Raw genomic sequence first — 25,136 nt, 5'->3', positions numbered from 1 at the left:
AGTGAATCGCATTATACCTGTTAAACTAGGCAGGCATTTAAAGTTTCTGTAGCTTTTAATTCAATATTTATCATCTAAAAGTTATTATATGTACAATTTACTGACATTAACTTTGATAACAATAATAAATAACTGATTAATACAAAAAAGAAACTGATTGTCGCAACTTTTCACTTCATACTATTGCTTATTTCTCTCTAAATGAAACATAAATAGGGGTACATCTTGAAATTCTTTATATGAATGCAAAAAGTGTAGGAAAAAACACATTGCTTGTTGTTGTGCCATCCATTATTAATTTTGAAAAAAACAAAAACAAATTAGAAGTTCTAGAGAATTTGCGTCTACAATACAATAATACGTTAGTCCATAACGTGATATGTGTACAAGGAACACCTGCCTGGGGTGATTGATTTCTATTTGATGGGCGATAAGCTACACAAAACTTTACATCTGTAGACGCAATATGTTTACTAGCACGGTACATATACCATGTAACCTCAGTTAACAAATCAAAATATATTCTTACGAATAACAAAAAGTAAGAATTATTCTGATTTTATGTAAATATACAAGTAACATCTAGTATTTCTAGAAGTCTGATATAGGAACTAGTTTTAATCTTGATTCCTGTCTACATTTTACATTGATTTGATTTAATATCATAGGTAATTTGGCAGTAAAAATTGATTGAATGCAAAAAGAGTTCATTAGTCGTCCATTGACCAGAGTACATGTTTCGCGTGCTGATACGTTACACATGTACATATTATGGCCGGCGACATTATGTAACCTACCCTCACTGCAAATACATGTATCGTCGTCCCCATACATATTTTTGCTAAAAGATTTTCGTTCTTTTTTATTTGTGTGAATGTACCGACTTACCGACATGGAGTTCGTCTGCAATGTAGCAAAACAATATTGGCTAATACGCTACTGAGGAAAGAAATTATGTATTAAATAACTAAACCTCGAAAAAATGTTATTTCACGACTCAATATATCATCATGCAAACTGACCGGGGTTTATTGTTAGTGTGAAAATTGTAAACCCGTTCTGCAATGCCTTTATTTGAATTTATTCATTTTTTGTGAAAAGAAAAACTTCACGTTTTTTTCTTTCATATATGCAACAAAAGCACAATCTAATAAAATAATACTTCTTTGATCAACTCTGTTTACATTCTGCGCAAGAATATACGGCATGGATGTATTAGTCTTTTTTTAAGAAGATAAAATTAATTCGGAATAAACAATTATGTTTAAATTAATTCTACAGTAACATGGAATTACAGTGGGATGTTATATAAAGATGTCATTATTTATTAAAACCTCATAGTAAAAATAATTTTGAAATATGTAAAACACTGCATTCACAATTAATTAAAAATTTACCTTTTTGAAACATTTTCAAAGTTACATTTCCCTAACTTTCCTTTATTTGAAAATATGTTGCATCTTCCACGCTATTTCAACGTTGAAATTAAGGGTATAGAGATAACGAAAATTCAGTATCAAAGTCCATAACACAATACAAAATAGGAGCAGAGCAATCACAGACCTTCAAAACATCAGAGGTAAGATTAAGTGCCATGTGAGCATCCTCTGCCGACCGGTCACACCCGCCGTGTGCTCCTTGTCATAGTCGTGAAAATCTATGTTTTCCTTGTTTTAATAAAGGCTGTATCTGTTGCAGAAAACAATACTCGGTATGTACACGTACTTAAGGTAGGACATCATAGAAAGACGACTTTTTTTCCTCAAATTCAGTTTTTATGAAACTTTGTTATTTTGTTTTAGGATGCAAAATCTATTATATATTATATAAAAGAAATTCAACCACACAATTTTTGCCCACATACAAGTATGGCCTATCAGACCCCCGTAAGATGATTGTGAGATGGGACATTCGACTAGAGAATCTTAAAATTATCCATTGATTTATTGCAAATCTGTTTAATACTGTTCATAAAGATAACCTTTTTGTTCCTTAAAATTAGCAACTTATTTTGATATTGGAAAGTTAGAGTGAAATATCCGCAAAAATATAACTGACATTCGAAATTCATATGAACATTCCCTACCCTTTAAGTTTTCTTAAGAAATGTATGATTCAATTTTTACAAAAAAAAAAAAAAAAAAAAAAAAAAAAATCAACGGAATGATTAAAATGGGTCTAAGAATAAAATGTGTAAAAATAAAGAAAATGGAATCAGCGGTTTCAGATATGTTGGCGATTAAAAAAAATTCTTTAACCTCTTGATATGACCTTGACCTTTATAGGACACAGAGAATGGAAACGCCTTATATATGTGTCCAAATACCAGCCCTCTTCTGTTCATGAAACAACAGTTACACTGCATTTAATATCACACTGTTAAATACTTTGCATTTAGATAGCACAGAAATGTAAGCTGACCAATATATAAGATCCTTCGATTTTTTTTCACAAAATATGACGAAAACATGCAACAACTTATTATTTTACTTACGGGTCTCATTCATTTTCTTTAATATAGTAATGTTATTCTTTTTTTTTCTCCAGTTCCTTTTTAAGAAATGAGTTATAATTGAATCCACGGATGTTTTGTACAACCTTAATAGAGCTTAAAAATAAATATTGTTAATTATTTTTCACACTCTTTTCATTATTATTTATCTTATTATTATTGCAAATTAGGCAATTGTCTTCCAGAATGAAGATCGGCTGTCTAGTATTGGATTTAAGGGTATTGTTAATTTGTGGAGTTATTCTCTGGCTGATTATAGCATATCTATCACCGGAGATGAATGTTTACAAATTTGTGATCCAAAATGAGCACACAGTCCCTAAGATAACTCGGCCAAACTCATCTCCCAACAGTAGGACAACACCATTAAAGACATTGCGGACATTCTGGGTTGATATGGAACCCTATATTGCCAACAACCTCAAGCTCTATAATAGCTCTCTATGCAACATCCCAAATTGCCTCTTGGCAGACAATATTTCCAGTGCAGACATTGTAGTGTTCAGTCATCGACACATTCCGAGAAATGTTATCGATAAAAAGAAAGGTCAAATTTGGATATTTTTCTCTGGAGAAAGTCCGTATCACACCGCTAGACCGACCAGAGATTGGATTGACCGATTTGACCTGTCCATGTCTTATATGAAAGACTCCGATATTCAAATGCCAATATATGGTGTATTCCAAAAAAGCCAAAAACAATTTTTGAAGAATTACAGTAACATACTCAAAACAAAGACGAAAGATGCAGTGTGGCTCACAAGTCATTGCAAGACCCCCTCAAGGAGAGAAAACTTGGTTAAAGACTTAGGTAAATATTTATCAATTGATATTTTTGGCGAATGTGGTGATAAGAAATGTGGCGGTAGATATGAGGGATTATCAAAGTGCCTTCCCCTGTTTGAAACAAACTACAAGTTCTATTTTTCGTTCGAAAATTCAATCTGCAATCAGTACACAACGGAAAAATTGCATTCCCTTTACTTAGAACATACTGCTCTTATTCCTGTTATCAACGGACCTAAAGACGCAACTCAATATATTCCTAAGGGAACTTACATTAACTCTCAAGATTTCACCAATGCTGCATTGCTGGCTTATGAATTAAAACAAATCGGTTCCAATGAAACGGAGTATATTCGTTATTTGAAGGAAAAGGACAAGTATACCACAAAAACACTTGACAAAATAGTACAAGAGACTCAGTGTAACTTATGTAAATATCTAGTGGACATAGAAAACGGAAAAAAAGCAAGAAAAAATAATTCCTGGGTAAACATTTTGAACCCAGGTGTATATTGTACAGATAAATCATTTTGTATCACATAGATAACTTTTTGACTTCATAATTGTGAATTGAAAATGAAATACCCATCAAAAAATGTCAGATAATCAAGAAAAATGTTCTGACTTGCGTTTTTTTAAATTGTTTTAAATATGCAGAGATACAATACAGAAATCAGTATTTATTTGAAAAATAGCTTTAAAAAAGCACAAACGCAAATCTAGACGCGGTATTTTATTTTTAACAATTTCAGTTTGCACTTACCGAAAGAATATAATTAGAATAAACGTACAATAATGTATGATCGCATAATTATTCACTTCGCTTTTCTAATTGTTAACATAAAAATAGTCTTAACACATTCTATAAATAAAGAAATAGCAGACTTTAGAGAATAATCAGTTGAAGTTTATTCATCTTATGCCAAACTTGATCAATTTGTACATTGAATGTGATTAATTTTGGTAAATGTTTTTGTCTTGTGTTAAATGACATGAATGGTCATAATTTAATTAATAAATTTGCAGAATTGACGTCGGGATTACATTCAGGACTACCGAACATGTTGATTTTTGTCGCTTATCTTTTTACTTAAAAATATCAGGAAAACACATTAATTATATATAAATACATGTACGAGTGTCTTTAGAAAATTTGGAGGACACATTGATTTACGAAAAATCTATTGCGTACAGTGGAGTATGACCTATGTCTATAATTAAACCCCTATCTTTTGTTTATTACATATATGTAACAAAAAAGAACGGACAGGTCCATTTACATGAACAAAGTTGAGATACAACTGTGCAATTTCTAATTTCAGTAGAAAGAATATGTAATGTAAACTTGTGAAAAGAAGCATTGTTACAACGCAAAATATAATAAACTGGGGTTATTAAGTTTTGCGTTATTATAGTTCGTTTCGAGTTCAACCCAAAATGTGACAACGCAAAGTATAAGAAAACGATTATTTGATTATTGCATTTTGCATTATTACATTTTGCGTCGAGATCAACACAGAATGTAATAACTTCCCTTTTCGTTGTTACATTTTGCGTTATTTAATTTTTGCGCTGAAGATAACGCAAAATGTAATAGAACTGTATGTAATAAAACAAAATATAATTAATTTTTTGGATTCATAAAGTTAATTCAAATATATATATTTACATTTCCAATAAATTTCCCCTGTGATTCTTTAGTAAAAAAGATGATGTTCATTTTCTCATGAACTACATTACGTATGTACCACGAATAAGCATGAATATCTCCAGTGTTACGTCATAAAACATGTACCCCTTTTGACGTCAAAAAATATAGTGCACACTAATTTGCGTGAAAAATGACTGTTGAAAGGCGTAAATTTATGGCAAGTCATCAGAAAAAATGTAAATATAAGAAATGAATTTAGTTTTTGAAGATTCATGAGGTATATGAACTACAACGCTTCACGCCTGCATATTTATCATGAAGCGCTAACGCCCTTCATGAAATATGGCGGCGTGAAGCGTCGTAATTCATAACCTCATGAATCTTCAAAAATTTATTTTATTTCTTAAAACCATGGGAAAACTCATTACAAAATAGTTAGAGCTATGATAGTAAGTCCAACGTTACGGCTTTTACGGACATTACTAAATCTAAATGTATCTTTTTTTTCCATTTCTGACCTTGTTTCTTACATTTTTTAGTACACTGTACTTCTAAAACAATAATTGAATCGATGAGTTTTAAATACCTGGGCATGCGCACATATTTAGAACAAACTGCGAAGTTTTGGTGCCATGTTTTAGCACTGAGTAGATCGAGAACATGTTGAATGTTTGAAATTTGGAATCACAAAAAGCAAATGCGGTAAATCTCTTAAGGTAGGATTCTTCTCTGGTTTCAGACTAGAAGGAATATTCAAAGTACTTTTGTTGATATGTCTTATATATTTAGATGAAAGAGGTTTAAAAGACCACATTTTTCTTTCCTCATCACAATTATACAACTTTAAATAGAAATTGTAAACTGCGTTTGAAAACTATCAGGGACTATATTTTTGGCGGAATGGTGGCGTATGAAAATATCTTCTTTTCTGCTTCTCAAAAAATTGAATTTAGTTATAATTTTTACGCAATCAAAGACAAGACAAAATTTTGCAATGTAGATTAAATTAATAATAAGGGACTAAAGTTTCAAAAACTACATGAGAAGGCCAACACAGACAACATGCGAACCTTGTTGACTAAACGAAGATGGCGATGGATACGGCATGTGTTAAAGAAGCCAGCCGACTGCATCACCAAAGTAGCCCTTAGTTGGACACCGGAAGGGAAGAGAAAACCTGGTCGGCCAAAGACCACCTGGCGAAGGACGGTTGAAAAAGAAATGAGGGACCACAAGCTAACGTGGGGAGAGCTGAAATAGAAACGCTAAAGATAGAGAGAAGTGGAGAAATCTAGTCCTTGCCTTATGTGCCATCGGGCATAACAAGGACTAGGTAGGTAGGTAAAGTTTCAAAATATATCAAATATATAAGATTTTTCAAACATACTAGAACTATTTTGGCTTTTAAATGCTTCAAATCTTAGTACAGATTTGAGCCAAAAATCTGTAAAAAGTGTTATTTCTCTCTTAGTAAACGATCAAAAGTTTTAGTTTTTGTATCATTTTGTACCTTTATGTGACAACTTTACTATATGTGAAAATTGGGAAAAGTTAAATATAGGAAGCATATAAAAATAAATAATAAATCCTAAAAATTTAAGAAAAGTAGAAGAAATTCGGATTAGCAAATATCCATTTAATTTAAATTATCTATTTCAATTTGGTAATATCATCTTATAGGCCCTATATGATAGTATCTTTTTATGCAAAAAGAAAAAAAAAACATTCAATCGTTTGAATTACAAGTAGGGATTGCATGATTGGAAACAGTAATTTTTTATTCTTTATGTCCAGGAAAAAGGTAATGACCTTGACCTGACCTTGCCTCTAATATTAAACGGTCAAATTTAATCTCACTAATACCATCACTAAATGATATTGTCCTCTTGATTCTGTGAAAATTTCATTAATTTTTAATACAAGAAATGTGATAAGAATCCTACGTTTTAGACATAATGCTGTTGTTTTTTTATTGAGAGTAATGATGAATTGAACATATTGTACTGACAAAGTCAAAAGGACCGAACGCAATCTTAGAAACTTAGATAGTCTTCTCCTGATAAAACATTTTGTAAAATTGCCAACCGGTTAACCGTATCAAAATACGTATTTTCTTGATGTACATACATAACTCTTTTTCTATGTAGATCTATTCATATATACCAGAAGACTGATCAAGTATAGATATTAAATCATTGCATTTGTCTTTTTAAAAAACATAAGTTTATATATATTTTAATTTAGTTTCAAAATAGACTTGGAAAAAAATTAAGAAAAGCACGAATCATGTCGGAAAAATCATTGATATTTTTCCAGTGCAGATTTCACATACGTTCATTCTGCGTTATCACCATAGTTAATATTAAGCCTGAAATATTTCACTTAATTTACAAATTTGTTTAGTAATCTATTCGATAGATAACTTCCAAAAATAAAAACGTGTTAATTCGCAGTTCTAAACGCTGATTTAATCATCATTAAAGAAATGCAGGACAGCCAGGGTAACGAAATGGTGTTTTAACAGTAATTAACACTTCAAACACAAAATGACCAGTTGCCCTACAATCTCAATTTTGAGAACTATAATTACATTCAAGTCAGCTTGGATAGTGTAAACGCCGAAATATCTACGTTTATGCAAAGATTTCCAAAAAATGAATTACTATAAAAAGTTAGGTTGAAATTTACATAAATTTTATTTTTTCCGACTAACCAATTACAGATTTTCTAACCGATTGACATCGTTCCGACCAAGTAATCAGTTAACCGGTTACAAATCGCCATCCCTATTATATACATATATACATACATATTGTCTACTACATATACATCGTAGTTATAGGAAGAAAAAAAATGAATTATCTAAATGTACAAATATAAATTGAATTGGTAAGAGAATCATCTCCCCATAGCATTAAATGTACATCATAACATGTTAATAACTAGATGCTGTCATGAGACAGTAATACCCGCACTAAGGTGTTTGCCTCTAAATACACACTACTTCATATTGGGCTTTCCATGGAAAAAGTAAAAATAATTCTATAATAATTCTATAATTATCACCGCACGTGTATTCGTCAAATTGAGCATAAAATTTTCAGGTGACCATGTGATTTATAAGCCTCATATATGTATATTGTATACTTAATTCATTACCATTCTGAAATAACAGAATTTAATTAATAAAGTAAATTACTTAATAAGATGCTGATAAATATTTTCCCACAATTGGATCTTTTTAAATTTACTTTCTCAACATAAAATATTATTTCAGTACAAAGGGTTTTTAATGAATTTATCAAAATGTGCAAACTGTTTTTTAGTATTTGGTCAAGCAAAAAACCCCATTAAAAATACAACCCAATTAATTTGTCAATGCCCCCCCCCCCCACACACACACACACACACTTATTTTTTGAAATAGGCCTAGATGGGAAAGTTATGTTAAAACATCGTTTATTATGAAAGTTTGAAAATTGTTCTTGTACTTGAAACACCTTATTGAAAATTTCTACATTCACATTGGGTTTGTGTCACCCATTATCATTTTTTTAGATATCACAACTCGGCCTATTCGTACTTCATATAATGAAGGCGACGGAATCAGCAAAGGTTTGCCGAATAAGATTAGCACATGTATGTTGACAGTGCAGTGTGGTCAGTTAAAATCATTTGTGTTTTAATTGGATTATGTGGATTATATTTAGTCGGTAAGTACAAGATTAAGTATAAATTGCGTAAAAATTAATCGAAATGCAAATGGTTAGGTTAAAGTTCAAAAAGGGTCAAAGACCGTCGCATGCCACTGTAGGCTAGACGAATTTCACATTGTCAAGTTATCTCCCGTTGTGGACGTGACATTCAGTATACAGGTGCAGATCCAGAATTTTTTTTAGGAAGGGGGGGGAGGGTCACACCGAAGTCAAAAAAATTCCAGCCCAAGATTTCCTGAGGAGCAACTAAAAAAATAATAATAAAAACAATGATGGTGGGGTCCATGTTTTTTAAAGGGGGGATGTCCAAAGTCATTTTTTATTTTCTTCAGTAAATAGTCTTATTTGAATAACTCTGCAAATTCCAAGGGAGGGGGGTCCGATCTCCCTAGCCACTCCCTGTACCTGAAATGACAATTGATCTTGTGACTCCAAAATAGTAGAAAATTTTTTCCATTTGACTATATACATATTTTGTTTCCTGTGTTTTTGTCTGTTTGTTTGTCTAGATAAACTTTAACCTTTCTCATAAGTTTTAAGTGGATTGGGCTATACACATGGCTTCCACATTTCATAGGTAAATTCCTTTTGACAAAACCTTTTATTTGGGTACCACTAATTTTGACCTCTTGATTTCTTGACCTTGGAGTTTGACACACTTTTACAAGAAAAATACCTTAAACTTGGCCTAAGTTTTGAACAGTTGGTGCTAGGGTTTTCACGCTTAACATGTGTATTCATTGTGAACTTTCAACAGGTATAAATATTTTTGACTAAATTTTTTGTATTAAAATTGACAAAGCCCTGTGGATGATTTAGATATACCAGTTTAGCTTTATTTTGCTACCCAAAGCACATTGATTAACTATTTTCAATCATAGTGTTTTCTGAAATGTGCAGTTTTTTCAACATGGATACATGTCATACATTATCAGACTTTTAAAATAAAATGCATGAAAAAAAAAGCTTTTCAGAAATTGTAACCCTTTCCAAATTCTTGTGAATCATACATATTTAGCTCATTTGAGCTTTAGTTTTTCTCCTGGTTTCCTAATCACATTTTGTCTGTCGTCCATTTGTTTGTCTGCAAACTTTTCACATTCTTAACTTCTTTAGAACCACTGGGCCAATTTCAACGGTGAACCAGTTTACATGTAAATATGCAGGGGACTTTTTCCATCATAAAGAACAGCAAGGACATTTATTGTCCCTCAATTTCGCTAAAGGTAGGGGACATTAAATCTCATTTGTTTGTCAGTCTGTCCGTCTGTCAGTAAGTGTCACAATATATTTAACCTTGGTCGTCATGGTCATATATTTTGAATGAGAGGAGACAGGACTTTCATATTAAACATGTGTTTTAGTATTTACCTGGGACAATACCATTCTAAATACCTGGTATACGATGATTTTTATTACCCATGACCTTGACCTTGAAGCCTATTGTAAAAAATGTTTTAAATTGATCATTTTGAAAGAGAAAAGAAAGGACATCAATATTATATACATGCATGTATATTACCTGTGATAAGACCTTTCCAAATGTATCATGAATTTTGACTCTGTGACCTTGACCTTGAAGTTTAACTTACTTTTCAAAAATCTTGTATTTCTTTTTGATTGAGAAGAGGTATGACTTTCACATTTGACATGTACATTACCCATAACAAGATGTTTCCAAACATGCTATGATTTTTTTTACCCCTTGGCCTTGTTGTTTTACCAAAATTTCAAAAGAAAGAGGATAAGGCCACTGTGTAAAATGTAGGAGGAGTTAGGGAAGACAGGACCTTTTGCATAAAAAATGTCATTTTTCGACCCCCCCCCCGGGACAGAATCAAAATTCCAAAACCTTACTGCACATCTACATGACACCCCCAACCATAACCCAAAAGATTATTAGGCTACTGATTAAAATGTAGGAGGCGTTTGGGGTATACAGGGCTTTTTGAATAAAAACGTCATTTTTTGACCCCCATTTGACCCCCTGGGGCAAAATCAAAATTCAAAAACCTTACTGCACATCTACATGACACCACCAACCATCTCCAAAAAGATTATTAGGCTACTGAGTAAAATGTAGGAGGAGTTCATTGAATTTTTGCATAAAAAACGTCATTTTTCGACCCCCATATGACCCCCCAGGACAAAATCAAATTCCGAAACCTTACTGCACATCTACATGACATCATCAGCCATCATCCAAATGATGATTAGGCTACTAAGTAAAATGTAGGAGGAGTTCAGGGAAGACGGGGCTTTTTGCATAAATAACATCATTTTTCGACCCCCATTTAACCCCTGGGGCAAAATCAAAATTCCGAAAGCTTACTGCACATCTACATGACACCACCAACCATCTCCCTAATTGGATTAGGCTACTGAGTAAAATGTAGGAGGATTTCAGGAAAGACGGTGCTTTTTGCATTAAAAACATCATTTTTTGACCCTGATTTGACCCCCCGGGGCAAAAATCAAAATTCCGAAAGCTTACTGCACATCTACATGACATCCCCAACCATCTCCCGATAGATTATTAGGCTACTGAGTAAAATGTAGGAGGAGATCAGGGAAGACGGGGCTTTTTGCATAAAAAACGTCATTTTTCGGCCCCCCATTTGACCCCCAGGGGCAGAATCAAAATTCCGAAACCTTACTGCACATCTACATGACACCCCCAACCATCTCCCTAAAGGTGATTAGGCTACTGAGTAAAATGTAGGAGGAGTTCAGGGAAGAAAAATGTGACAGACGGACGGACGGACGGACGGACAGACAGACAGACGGACGGACATGAGTAACAACAATATACCCGAACTTTCTTTAGAAAGTGCGGGTATAATTAACTGACAATAGCGTATTCATTAAGGAATCTCTTGCTTTTACATGAGAAAAGGAGTAAAGATAAATCTGTAGTCAACATTAACACCTGTTGAAAACGGATGAGTGCAGTGATTGTAGGTACATTTATTAAAATTTTATTTACAGCAGGCTCATAAAATGTGAAATTACTTAATATCAAGTCTATCCAAACAGGCATGTAAAAAGTCGGACCAAAGGTTTTTTTAAGCGTCTGTGGTTGAAACCGTCAAATCTTGGTTTTACCGGCTTTATAGCAAGATTTTACATTGTGAGGATAATTTTGTAACATTTTATATGCACCACATTATTACATGTATTTAGTTATTATCAAGCCTTATTTAAAGCTTAAGAAACAAAGAAAAGACATTTTAAGTTTGCTCAATTGCACCAATATTTATTATATATGTATATCATTTTAAAGAATACAATACAACTAAAAAAATTATTGAATACAAATAAACATTTTGCAAAACAAATAGAACGTAATATATTACAAATAAAAATTATATAATACAAATGAAAAATTATGCAATACACCCATGTTCAAAAGTAGTTTCTCTCTTTTAGAGCCATTTCGCGTGAAAACCATGCAAAATTCAGACAATAGCCCAAGTTGAAGGTTGCAACATAGGAGTTTTTTGTGGCGTAAAATTTTCTACATAGAGTAGGTCTCCTTCCCGGTTTACTTTATCTTCGTAGCTCTAATTTCCTTCTTTGTGATAATGTTACTTTCTTCATTTCGGCCATTTTTAAAATTTGGAATCTCACAAAACATTTTTGTTAAGAAATTTCTATTCGGTGGTGCTTTAAAGTGTACCCACTAACTAAATTACTTCCTGCAGACCTGCTTCCTTGTAACTTTAAAAGCAATGATATAGAAATTCAGGAATACTGTAATTCAGTATTATTTAGATGTTTTATAATCAGTTAAGATACATAAAAACTCTAAGCATAGACTTAAAGCAAAAGCTCTTAGGAACATGTGAAAATTCAAGAGAGAAAATTTTACCTAATTCAATTAATTCGAAACAATTAGTATAACAACACTTTATTACACCACAATAATTTTTAGTCCATGCTTTACAACATCATTTGCAGCCGCATCACAAAAAAATTCAACTCGATAATTTACTACAACGAGTTTGATCAAAATCTAACTAATACATATCAGAAGAAGAGAACGATTGTTGTGAATTTCAATTTGAAATAAAGTTATATCGACGACGAATTAATAACAATTACATGCATACAAAGTTGATACTGTACCTCCCAGTCAACGTTGTCATTCGATACACACGAGCATACTCAGTATATGAACAATTTTTGAAGTTATTGGTGGACAAACAAGTGGATGAAACAAGAATATCAACAGTCTCGTTTAAAGTCATCAATTCGGAAGTTCTATGGTCGATACAATGACATTGTTAGCAAATACAATTTATCATTGAGTCAAATAAATATCCGAGATCATCCAATACGCAAAATCATAGGCAAGAAATACACAGTTCAGTGTCTAAATAATGGCCTTACAATCAGTAAGAAGAACGACCCTCGAAATTAGCCTCAACAAAGATAATATTTACTTACAATGTCATAGTATTGATCATAGAATTTGCGAAGTGGTGACTTTAACAAATCTGTTACATTCTGGTTACATAGACTTGTCATGATATTGTTACTTTAAATAAAATTCCGTACCTAAAGCATGTCCTTCATTATCAAATGATTTAGGAATTATAAAGTATACATGCACTGTTTTGAAAAATTTGGAACCAAATCAAAGCACTTCGAAAAAATAAATTTTCTTTTCAAAGTGCGTTAATATCGCCCATAATAATGCACTTTGAAAAAATGTGTATGGCTTGGTTAATATTCTTGTAAATATTAGGTATGATAAATAATTGAACTTGTTTGATAACTCTTCGGTGATGAGGTGAGCTATTTTGATTTTTCCATACTTTGAAAATGCTTTCTCTCTTAAATTTTTTTACTGTACTTAATTTTTTCCAGTCTGCATGCATTTTATGTAAACTAAAATTGAAAATTTTCAACGTCATACCAGTTATGCAAATACACATATCTGGGTATAGCATAGGCATCTGTACTGGGGGGGGGGGTAGTCACACAAATGTTTTGCTAATATATACATATTATAGGCATTGAAAATTGGGGCTTTACTTGGGGATGGGGGATCCACTTTCAATTTGCCATGTTTAAGGAAAAAAATAGTTGGGATGAGAGACCTTCTTCTCCGTCTTCTCCTTGTTCTCAATGAGGTTAAATGAGTACCTGTAAATTAAAAAGGTTTTTCGAAAGATATAATCAATACAAATTGATTCTCTCAATTACTAAAATCTACAACTTTTTATGCACATTTTTTTAAAGTGCGTTAAATGTCCCCATAATAAAAAAAAATGTTTTAAATGTCTTAACGCACTTTCAAAAAAATTTTCAAAGTGCGATAAGTGTGTCCAAATTTAACGCACTTTGAAAAAAAAAATTTCTAAGTGCGTTAATTTTGTCCCAATTTTAACGCACTTTGAAAACAACTTTCAAAGTGCGTAATTCGTTCAAAGTGCGTTGCCTCAATGCACAGATGAAAAGGTATATATCTACACAAGTAAATGAAGTTACCGATTGGAAAGTCATCATGTTTATCATAAAAATTAGTTGTTTGGTAACAACGGACGCCATTTTCTAGTTAAATATTCAAATATGAAACAGATTTGTCAGACTCTGTGTAATCTTTTGTTTAAAGGGGGGATAAAAGTATTCTGATTACAGACACTAGATCCGAAGAGTCGTATCACGTCTTAATTGATCTGCTGATCCGCACAGGCCAACAAAACGTCATACGTTTATTTGGATCAAGTAACTGTTATGATGATACATTAATTATATATACCCCTCTGTATTGCGCAAAATAAAAGAAATTCTTTCGAATTACGCATTCATCTAAAGGCGTAAAATCAACAGTAACATCGTGATATCAGAGGGGGCGATTATTTTTATTAAGGAACTTGCTCCCTCTCCCTCTCCCACTATTTCTTGTAGAATTGTCAATAAACGATAATATGTTAAAAAATAGATTGCAAATTTACTGTTTGATATATAATATTATTATTTTCCATGAAACTTATGGAGATAACGAAAAGTATTCAAAATCAAAGGTCCATAAAACAATACAAAATAGGAGCAGAGCAACCACGGACCTTCAAAACATCGGAGTAGTGATCAGGTGCCATGGAGGAATGAGCTTCCCTGCCGTCACATTCGCCGTTTCACTTTGTCAGGATTGGAAAATAACGGAAAAATCCATCGTTAATTCAGTGTAATTAATGGACTAACAATTAGCATGAAGAACGTCAGTCAGCAATTGACTCAATGATAATTTGAATTTCCTGACAAGGTCATTGTATCATTGACCTTAATGAAATGATGACTTTAAACGAGACTGCTATAATTCTTGTTTCATCAACTTGTTTGTCAATAATTTATCTTGTTAGGAATTGTTTATACGTAGAGCATGCTCTTGCGTATCGAATCAGCTGAGATATATAAACTCCGTATGCAGGTGATGAAGGTGTATTGTAGTAAGGGAAGTTGACGATAGAAAAGTTAAAGTCATTAAGTTTATCATAGAGCTTAGTTGTTAGTTTACCATTTTCTTGTTTTCAAATACAATTCCTTTATTGACATATTGAAGTTTAAGGAAAGGACGGATTGTTTAGCTGCATTTCCTTGAAACGTGGGGGTTTAAAAAGCCTATGATTTGCAATATCCATAAACACAGATCCGAGTCTATATTCAGGTGTCGAGGAATCAAAAAAATCTACGTTTTTACTCCTTGCAAATATATATTCTGAAAAGTTAATAAGCGTAGAAAATATATCTTATTACGTTCGTCACACAAAAAATGTATTTCAGAAGTCATTTGAAATCATACTCATTGTCATTATCTTGAAAAATTGAAACAAAGTCTACTAGATTTTTCCATTTTATTTTCTAAATAACAAAATCAAAAGTCTTATTTCGAATTTCCTTCTGTAGTTATATTAGAGACACATTTATTTCTCTGGTTATATATCTCTAATTTATATCCCAATGCCTTAATACACCTAATACATGACGTTATTGGGAAAATTGTTTAGGGTCTAATCAAAATTGAGACTGTAACATAGCGGATGTTTTAACATTGAAAACATATTTAAAATAAAACTCGGGTAAGAACATATACTAGTTTTTGAGATTAAAAAACATATGAAGATAACGAACAGTTTTCAACCTTAAAAGTCCATCACACAGTGGACAAACAGTATTCAAGCTCAAAAGTCTTTTAAACAATTTACAACCAAAGACTGATATTGTAACACGTAAACACAATCTGAGGACGATATAACCTTTAATCCGTACCCATTAGAGAGTAGATGATATGTAAAAAATTTAACGTTACGAAGGGAAAACAAAATTACATATCTCATCAGAATAAACAATGTCCAGGTCAGACATGTTTTACTGATCAATAGGTACATGGATAATTATTTGATTTAAATATAAACAATAAACAACAATACATATTTCATTTAGAAGGACATCTATTTCCAATGTACATCATTATCTTTTAATCATAGCTTCTCATTCTGATTACATTATTTTCTATTTCCCTTCCGAGAGTGAGGGACAATTTACAAGCTGTTCTTCGCCTCCGCCGACACAGATCCCCCTTCATTTGATTCTTAATTACCAATCAAATAGTTCTGTACCTACGGAAGCTGGAATGTTTTTGTCTATCACAGAGTGAATTTGCAGAATATACAAAATATACATATATTGTTTATATTCGACTCAAAGGTAACGGTTAACAAAAAGTGTGATTATGGAAAATTTTCGGATGTTAAACAAAAATTAAAACAAAATGAAGAATGAATATAAATAATGTCAAGTGAGCACCTTCCTACAGGTGATTGTATGTTTTAGTGATAAGGGTAAGTTGTTAACCTTTCTACACTTAGTAAATTTCCGGAAAGAAGAGGCTAAATTTTTAAGTATTGTAGGAAAACAAACGTCAAACACATAACTATTACACGACAACTAAGAGATGAGGCTTTATTTTTGTCTTCAGTGTTCGCATATATAACGTGACTGTGCAATGATTTATCCTTTTCTTGTGAAGTTACTAAGCTGGATATTGGCGTGCTAGTTTTCTGTAAATAAAAACAAATTAAGTATCATTATTTGATCCTTTTGTGCATAAAATGACAGTTGCAAAATAACAATACTTTTGCTATTTTTCAGTATTCCACACATTAATTTAAGGAATCCCTGTCTAGTTAGTATACTATGCCAGGGCATCGACGATAGTGGGAAACATGGAATAATTTGCATAACGGGCGAATCCCATAATGCATAAATTATTCCATGTTTCCCACTATCGTTGATGTCCCTGGCATGGTATACTACATGTAACTAGACAGTAATTCCTTATATTTCCCTTTCATTGTGAAATAAATTGTAGATTTAGACTTTAAAAATGTAGACATAGATTTAAATTACACGAGGACTCCCATGCCAATTTCAATAGTCCTCACCCACTGACGTGAAACACAAAGGCAGCTGCACGAGATTTACATGTATATATAGCCTCCTTAGCGTCAGACACAGAGAAAGATGCGCACGAGAAATGCGTGCATATGAGGCGCCTTAGCTCCTGACCTATTGACCTGCCTAATTTACATTCCGGTAGAATTATCAAGAAATCAACTGTCAAAGAGTTATCACAGAGAAAAAAAATAGAAATGGAAATATTAGATGATTATTATGCAGTTAAAGTATATCATGGAGGGAGTTAGCAAGATCTAGTTCCTCAAGACTGCGGCGAGGGAAATAATCCTGGTCGAGGGGAACTGGAATCCTGCTAACTCCCTCAATGATATGCTTCTTACCGATACAAATAAAGGATTACGAATGGCGGGGAATTAGCTTCAAGACTAATGCACGGAGAATTAGTCCATTAATATATTTGACCAATGCAAAAGTAAAATCTAGAGGATTACGGATAACTGAGGAATTAGCTTCCAGAGCAGGGATTAGCTCGTTTCACTAACGCTAGGAGAATTAGGCCATTCACTGAGATTTCTTGGGAATTATTCACATTTTACTGCCTTACTTTTATTTAGGAAAAAAATCAGTAGAGGTAAAAAATAAAATTTAAAATACACTATATAATAAATCGAAGAAATTCCTATGCTAATTCTTATCTCAATAAAGCCTCTAATCGGAAGGTTTAAATCAATACATTTTACAACGCATGCATCACAGCAAAATTAAATTTCAAATTTTTCCTGTTATAGTCGCTTACTTTTGCTACCTCTCCATAACAAATTATGCTAACCCCAAAAAAGTACACATGTTTAAACCTAGAGTTTTTGTTGGAAAATAACAGATGATAATAATGCATTTTAGTGATATCGACGATCTTGCTAGGTGACGGGATCTAAACTATGACTAGAAGATCGCAGAAATCAAAACGTCTGGGAGAGCCGGAGGATCACACGAGAATAGGCAGATATTTGACATAAAACAAATATTATTGAACACTTCTTCTGTATATATAAGAAGCAATAAATACACGGAGATAACGAATATTATTCAAGCCCAAGGACCCATTAAACAATACCAAATTGAAGTAGAGCAAATATAGACCTCCCATAAAATCAGAAGTGTGATCAGGTGCCATGGAAGGGTGAGCATCCCCTGCCAACCGGTCACATCCTCCATATACTCCTTGTCTGATTGGGAATATATTCCGTTGACAATTCAGTGTGTTTAAAATGGGCGAACATTTATGGTGAAGGATGAAATTCTGGATTAAATCTCTAGTCATATTCTCAGAAATTTTAAGAAGCACATACGACTTAAAATGAAAAGTGTTACATGTAAGCAAAGTAGTTTTCTAAAATGGCTAGACATTTTTAGTTTTTTTTTAAATTTAAAATATATTATTTGATCAATTTTCCATTAGAAAATACGTGTCTTTATTCGCATTTCATTCATTTCAGGTTTACTATTTTTTCTATTGTAATACATGTATGATCGATTAGAATTGATATAACACCATCTATAGATCGACAAGAAAGGATAATATAACAGCTAAATTATCAATAACGATCAAGAGTAACATATGAATCTACCTGTCTGTACGGCCTACGCCGCTTTGCCGTAGTAGGGGACACCTCCGATATCGTTGTAGATATGACGTCACACTTTGAGCTTTTCTTAACCATGGGTTTTACAAGAACGGGTACAAGTTGCGCAGCTTCCGGTCCACACTCGATGGTTATTGTGGAGGTGATGCAATCCAAGGTTTGGGCTAGATCGCTATAGGATAAGCATAGAAATGAGATAAATGGCAATCGTTTAATAAATATGATGTATCGATCAAAGGGTTAGTGTGCATAAGTATAAATTCTATAAATTCTTGATCGAATAACAGTTTTTAGGTATTTTAAGATCTTACCTACATAACTGATATATATCATCCTCGCTTATCCACTGCATCAGTCGAAGTTGGGATTTCATCTCCCTTTTAAAGCAGCTCTCCGAGTATGGCCCGAATTCCCGGAAACAAGCCATATAGCGGGCGTAACCTAAAGTGGGACAGGATTACTGATTAACTGCTTGATGTGCGAGGAGAGCAAGAATTTTCAATAATAAGGATTGAAAAATTAAGATACATTTTCCAATGATTAAATTGAAATGGCCATTGTACACAAATTTTTGCGTGCTTTTGAACTCTGTATACAGTTCGAAGCACATTAAGGCAATCAATTGTCTTTAAAAAGCACATTTGACGTTGCAATCGAGATATCCCTTTTGATCATATTCTTTTTATAGGGTATTAATTATTTATTTTTTTCTGTCTTTGATATAAATTCTATTACAATTTGAATTAAGTGTGGACATTTTTATTGTACGTATTTCAGTACGGTTGGGTAAAGATTCTCACATCCATCATACTTTATTTCACTTCCATGTAAGTTTGCAAAATTTACAAATTTATACACTGTACTTTAACTTGGTTAGGATTGAGCATAACATCCCCCTTCCCTTGAAAGAGTTCCTCAAACCTTATGTCCAAAGGTTACATACCCCGGTCATCTATTCATCTTGGTTGTTTTTGTAAGTTTCCCATGAACTTTATTCTGTAGGAATTTATTTAATTACATGTATGTACCCATATCTTCAGAAACAGTGCTTTAGGATAGATATGACAATATAAATCTAAGATATATCAAGAATTGTCAGAATCAATTGTTTGATCAATCTTTTCATCATTGTACCATTGTTTCAATGTTCGACAAGATGATGCTTTCATTGAGAGAAATAAACCTCGGGGTGAAGTTAAGGCCATATGATGCACAACACATGCGCTTGTACCCATAAAAATAGCAAAATAATCGTGCTTCTTTACAAAATGTGCGTCTTACGTTCATAAATACTGTCGTCGGAGCAGAGCTCTGAGAGCTCAGAATGGGCGCCCTCCAGGTTCATCTGTGTAGCCTCTATCTTCCGGTGGAGAGACTTGGGGCATACTTCCTTAATATTCCCGATGCAGGCTACGGCCGTATTGTAGGAACTACAACATATCACATTCCAAAACGTCAAAAGTATATATCTGATAGGATATACTGAAATTCAAATGTTTATATAAAGCGTTTTTTTTTTCGTTTGAAGATTACGCGGTATAGTAGCTATATCAATGTATGTTGACAGTTCTGGCAAATGTTTCTCGTTTTAGAAGAGGGAGTTATTCAGTATTTATCATGTTTTCCCGTTCCCCCAAATTTTCAAAAACACTTTCAAATTTGTTTTTTAACGAGGCCCAATCTAGTTGGAAATTACGAAAACGAAATGATAAAAAAAATTTGATTCTTGGAAATAAATTTGTATGTATTATGCTAAAAAAAGTTAGAATGAAATTTTGTTACCTTGCCTTTATTGTAGTCAAATGGGGGCACTTTAAAGATATGGACCATTGTTCGTGTTTTTATACACAATTACATACTAAAACTCCACAATAAACAAAGGAATTGACAAATTAAAAAATAAATAGATGTTAAAATGTTTTGATGTTCACAAATATCATGCAATTCACATCCCTCTTTTAAAAAAATGAAAAGAAAATCGGAGATAGCTTTTATTGCAGTGAAAAGGGGGCATATCAAAACACAAAAACAGGACTCATTTTATCCAACTAGACATTTTATAAGTTGCAATAGGTCTACATAAGACCAACAAACGATTGTAATACTGTATAAGTTTCTAAAAATTAAATTATTTTTGCATTATGACATAATTTTCTCTTTATGCTCAATAAAAAGTGGAGAATATTTATAAACACTTCAATGTTCGAGGAGATAGACTAAAATCGTTTACTTCTGGTTGCAGTGGGATTTTTTTTTTAACTCACAAATTGAAGCAAGATAAAATTAATGAATCTGTACCAAGAAATTGGTACCTAAAACTAAATTATGTTTCAAAGTTGTTTATTAATTTAAAAAAAAAACATATTTTCTAAAAACATATAAGTAATAAAAATGCCAGAATTAGCCAGCTTTCAACAAGCACAGTCTATAGAGGTAGATCAGCGAAACATTTTAGCGCAATTTGACGTCATTTTAATTATGACGTTATTGTATTCAATTGTGACGGCAGTCCAGAGTACTGTGACGTGCCTGAGTCGACGCTGCGTTAAAACGTATGCATGCACAGATCAAGTAGATCGGGCCTCGTTAATATAAGAGTTAAATATAGAACAGAACTTTTAAGATTCATGAATAGAAGGTCATTTCAGTTAATTTTTTTTTTAAATGAAGTCATCTTAAGTTGAATATTTTCATCTGATAAAGTATTGTATTCTGGATTATGAAAGTCATGACATATTATATGAAAGAGTATAAGTCGGTTCATGCTGCTACCTGCAGAAAGCCCGCAATATTTCTACGTCCACCCCTGACAATAGGGTGGCGCTGCTTTTCTTCATGTTTAACATCTGAGTGTTGTAGTCGGTGAAACATTCAAATGCGTACTTCTGTACTGGGCTCGGGCAATATGGGAAATCGGCACCGAGGCTTCCTTAATTAAAGTAAGAACAAAATTAAAGATTGAAAACATGTACTATAGTAAGAAAATGCATTAAATTTCAAAGTTTATTTCAACTTTCACCTTTAAATTATTAACTAATTAAAGAGTATAAAATATATGATATTTTTATACATATATCCTCACTCATATGAATACCCTAGCTATTTCACAATTAAACTTGTCTACTAAATGGCTGCATGATCATCCCCCTCCCATGGCACTAATTGATGTATACTGTATTATTATTCCCCCCCCCCCCTTCCCGCTCATCCACAACGTAATAAGATTTCTGAGTTTGGAAACACTCTTTGCATATTATTTTGTCATTTTTCTTTTTTTCAGATACACTGTACGTACGTTCTATTTATTCCTGTTTCCCATCTTAAAATAAGAAACTATATTTTCCTGTTTATCTGAGAGAGAGAGAGAGAGACAGAGAGACAGACAGAGAGAGACCTGTTTACTGTAGTAATAACCCTATAAAGATTCTATCCTCCCCTAATTAGCAGGTGCGTCTTGAAAACAATAAACAGCGTAGTGAACAGACAACGCTCCACCAGCTCTAATTAAAGGCACGGAGTCGGGGGAGTTATTTACCCTCATATATATCGTGTCAATTTGTGACTCTACTGGAAGTTTCCAAAAAATAAGATAACACCTAAACTTAGGGAAAACGTGTAAAAACATGGCATGTGCTATAAAAGATGGTTTTTACTGTCTCACTGAAATATGATTTTTTTTCGATAGTAACTTTAATTTACTTATCAAGCTTTTGCAAATTTAATATGTAAAAATATATGTCAATCATCAATGTTAAAGTTTAAGAAAAGAAGTTAATTTGTTTTTTAATATGCAATGTTTTGAGAAATCACAAAAATCTTGTTAAAATAAACCAAAGATAGGACCACATCCAACAATTTGCTGTCTTGTTTTTGTCAGAGTAAAGTTGTGGCGATAAATCATGTCGTGATTGATTTATTCCTAAGACTTATCGTAATCATTAGAATAGATTAGAGGAGTCGTTTAGTCTTATCACTTTCCCTCTTAACACATGTTCAACATCCATCCCGCCTCTAATTTTTGTCGATTGCTGAAACAAGACTTTAAATGTTATGACAATACACGGCTGCTGTTATTTTTCTACCGACATTTACACCATTGTAACTTTTTTTTGCAAAGAGGTTACTCATTTAAAACCAGAAAAAAAACCAGATGCCGAGCTGCAGCCAAATGTGTATTCCAAAGCGACGGGAGTTGGATATTAATTATGAAAGCCGAGTATGTCCTCGCGACATGTGTTTGTAAACATGAATGAAAAAAATATACATGAGAGAAGACTGTACTTTAAGAAGCATGTCCGCGAAAAACAGATGTAATAGGTCTACAACATAAACAAATTATTAACAGAGTTCAAAAGATTCATTTTGCATGTAAACATAACTAAAGCTAGCCGACGTTAAGTTAAACAATTCCTCACTCCCTCCCCTCCTCTCTTTCTATTTTCTCTCTTTCTTTCTCTCCTTTTAGATCTGAATTTTCATATTTTTAAAGTGAGAAAAATAAACCAGTCTTACTTTATAATTTATTTTTATAGATTTTTTAGTTTCTCCTCAATTTTTTGATCCGTAAACACAGTATGTTTATTGAACATGTACAAGATGTTGTATTTACCAATCAAGGGCCCCGAAAAGCAATTCAATATATATAACTGCGAACAATTTAAATATTTTACAATATAAATTGTTTTTTTTTTAATTATAAACAGTTATATAAATGTCCAAGTTTCGTTATATTCAGTGTCATTTATCAATTGACAATACACATGTCCAGAGGAATGTCAATGATCAAAAGACAACAGAAAAATATTTTGTCAAATGAAATCAAATCTGAAATACAGTTAAGAAGAATTTGAATGAATAAAGATCCCAGATTTTCTATTTGCAATAGTTTACCACTGAGATAACTTTATTATCAGATTATTTTGGAGTATTTTTTTTCTGTTTTTGCATATTCTTTACATTCATTTTCCCCAAATATATTTATACGCTAACTTTGTATAAAGGTGGTAGATATATTTTTGAACACAGCATTTCATTTTAAATATAGTTTCCTAATGCATTAAGTCTTATCCTAAGTCAAAGGGAAAACAAAGTTTCAATACCTATTATATAACTTTAAATTATGTAAGAAAATGCCATAAATTAAAACGATTCAAGAGAGTCAAACTAATGTTGTCATACAAGTAATATAAGAACAACTCTTTATTTGAAAAGTTAGCTTCAGCTTTCTTGTATATTGTATATATGAGCGGTGCCCCTATCTTTTGACATGCTATATAAAATCAAATCTCTGTGTAAAGAAATAATCATTTTTTAAATCACTTAAAAAAAAATGAAACATAACATTAGAACTTACCTGCCAACGTGAAAAACAGAAGAATTGGAAGGTGCATCAAGTATTCCTTTTCCTTTAAAAGCGCAGAAATGGACAAACCTTTTTTGCGCATTTTTGTCTACTTTTTCAGGACAAGTCTGAGCGGGAAAGTTAATCAGCAGACGATATAGGGGCGCGTGGTCATCCCGCATCAAAATAGAGACGTTTATTGCGAACTGGCACCCATAGTTCGTCAGTTAAACAAGTTTGATGATAAGCCTCGAAGTATCACGAACTTCCAAACTCTTTCTCATATCTCATTTAGCCAAAGTATCCTAAACATTTGTTTAGCTGTGTGTTTATGCATCTGGATTTGCGATTTCTTTGCATTCGTTACATTTCTTCTTCTGAAAGAATCTCGAGAAATGCAAAGAAAATTAGATAGAATATTTTTGTCTTGCAAAAAAGGGGAAATAAAACTATTTTCTATAGCTTTTGTTTTTGAGTTTGAATTTAAAATATTTTAAGGCATTTTATAGAATTTCTGAATAAATACGTTTCTAACGGGTCCGTATGAAGAACCAATGTCAGTTTGTGGAGTGGGAGCAGCCCTGTGATTCTAATTTTGGAATATAAGATTTAAGATAGATATGTTAGTATCTAAGGGATGTTAAGGAGCAGGTGCTCAATAAAATATATTGAGATAACGTACAATATTCAAGCTCAAAAGTCCACTAAACAATTAAAAATTTGAGCAGAGCAAACGACCTCCAAACATCAGAGATGGAATCAGGTGCCATGGAGGAGTAAGCATCCCCTGCCAATCGGTCACACCCGCCGTATGTCCATGGTCATGTTTTGGAAAGAATGAAAAATCGACAAAACAGTGTTTATGTAATGACCGATCGATCAGTATGAAAAATGTCAGTCAGCATTTGACTCACTGATAACGATACGATACTCCAATGTTATCAAAATTATTAATAGACATTACGTCAGCGGTAGTTGCTATTTTTATTGTGTGACATCACGAGGATTTCCGGAAGCTGAACAACATCAGCACGAGCTCGCGATCGTCTGCGAGGAAACGGGA

At 32.7% G+C, this 25,136-nt stretch overlaps 2 protein-coding genes across 2 annotated transcripts; one reads left to right on the top strand and one right to left on the bottom strand.

Annotated features, from left to right (window-relative positions):
* Positions 1-2,698: 2,698 nt before the first annotated feature.
* LOC134273325 (alpha-(1,3)-fucosyltransferase fut-1-like) lies at positions 2,699-3,841 on the top strand. The gene has a single exon (XM_062755532.1). It carries the CDS (start codon positions 2,699-2,701, stop codon positions 3,839-3,841), a length of 1,143 nt encoding a protein of 380 aa, XP_062611516.1.
* A 12,122-nt stretch (positions 3,842-15,963) lies between these two features.
* On the bottom strand, positions 15,964-24,187 carry LOC134273326 (uncharacterized). The gene is made up of 6 exons (XM_062755533.1): positions 24,086-24,187; positions 21,505-21,661; positions 20,014-20,162; positions 19,044-19,173; positions 18,718-18,904; positions 15,964-16,731 (listed from the first exon to the last, which is right to left on the bottom strand). The coding sequence occupies exons 1-6, from the start codon at positions 24,174-24,176 to the stop codon at positions 16,561-16,563; spliced, it is 885 nt and encodes a 294-aa protein (XP_062611517.1). The 5' UTR covers positions 24,177-24,187; the 3' UTR covers positions 15,964-16,560.
* Between the last annotated feature and the right edge of the window lie 949 nt (positions 24,188-25,136).

Source organism: Saccostrea cucullata, unplaced genomic scaffold, assembly GCF_032062105.1.
Source record: "Saccostrea cucullata isolate Sc308-1 unplaced genomic scaffold, CSIRO_AGI_Scuc_v1 ctg7965, whole genome shotgun sequence".
NCBI lineage: Eukaryota > Metazoa > Mollusca > Bivalvia > Ostreida > Ostreidae > Saccostrea > Saccostrea cuccullata.
The sequence above is the reverse complement of the archived record's forward strand: the minus strand, read 5'-3'. Positions and strand labels throughout refer to the sequence as shown.

Coding starts and splice junctions, on each gene's coding strand:
- LOC134273326 (XM_062755533.1), bottom strand. CDS start 24,176: ATGCGCAAAAAAGGTTTGTCCATTTCTGCGCTTTTAAAGGAAAAGGAA. Junction 19,174..20,013: donor CGACGACAGTATTTATGAAC/GTAAGACGCACA, acceptor GTCCCACTTTAG/GTTACGCCCGCTATATGGCT. Junction 18,905..19,043: donor GATATATATCAGTTATGTAG/GTAAGATCTTAA, acceptor CTTATCCTATAG/CGATCTAGCCCAAACCTTGG.
- LOC134273325 (XM_062755532.1), top strand. CDS start 2,699: ATGAAGATCGGCTGTCTAGTATTGGATTTAAGGGTATTGTTAATTTGT.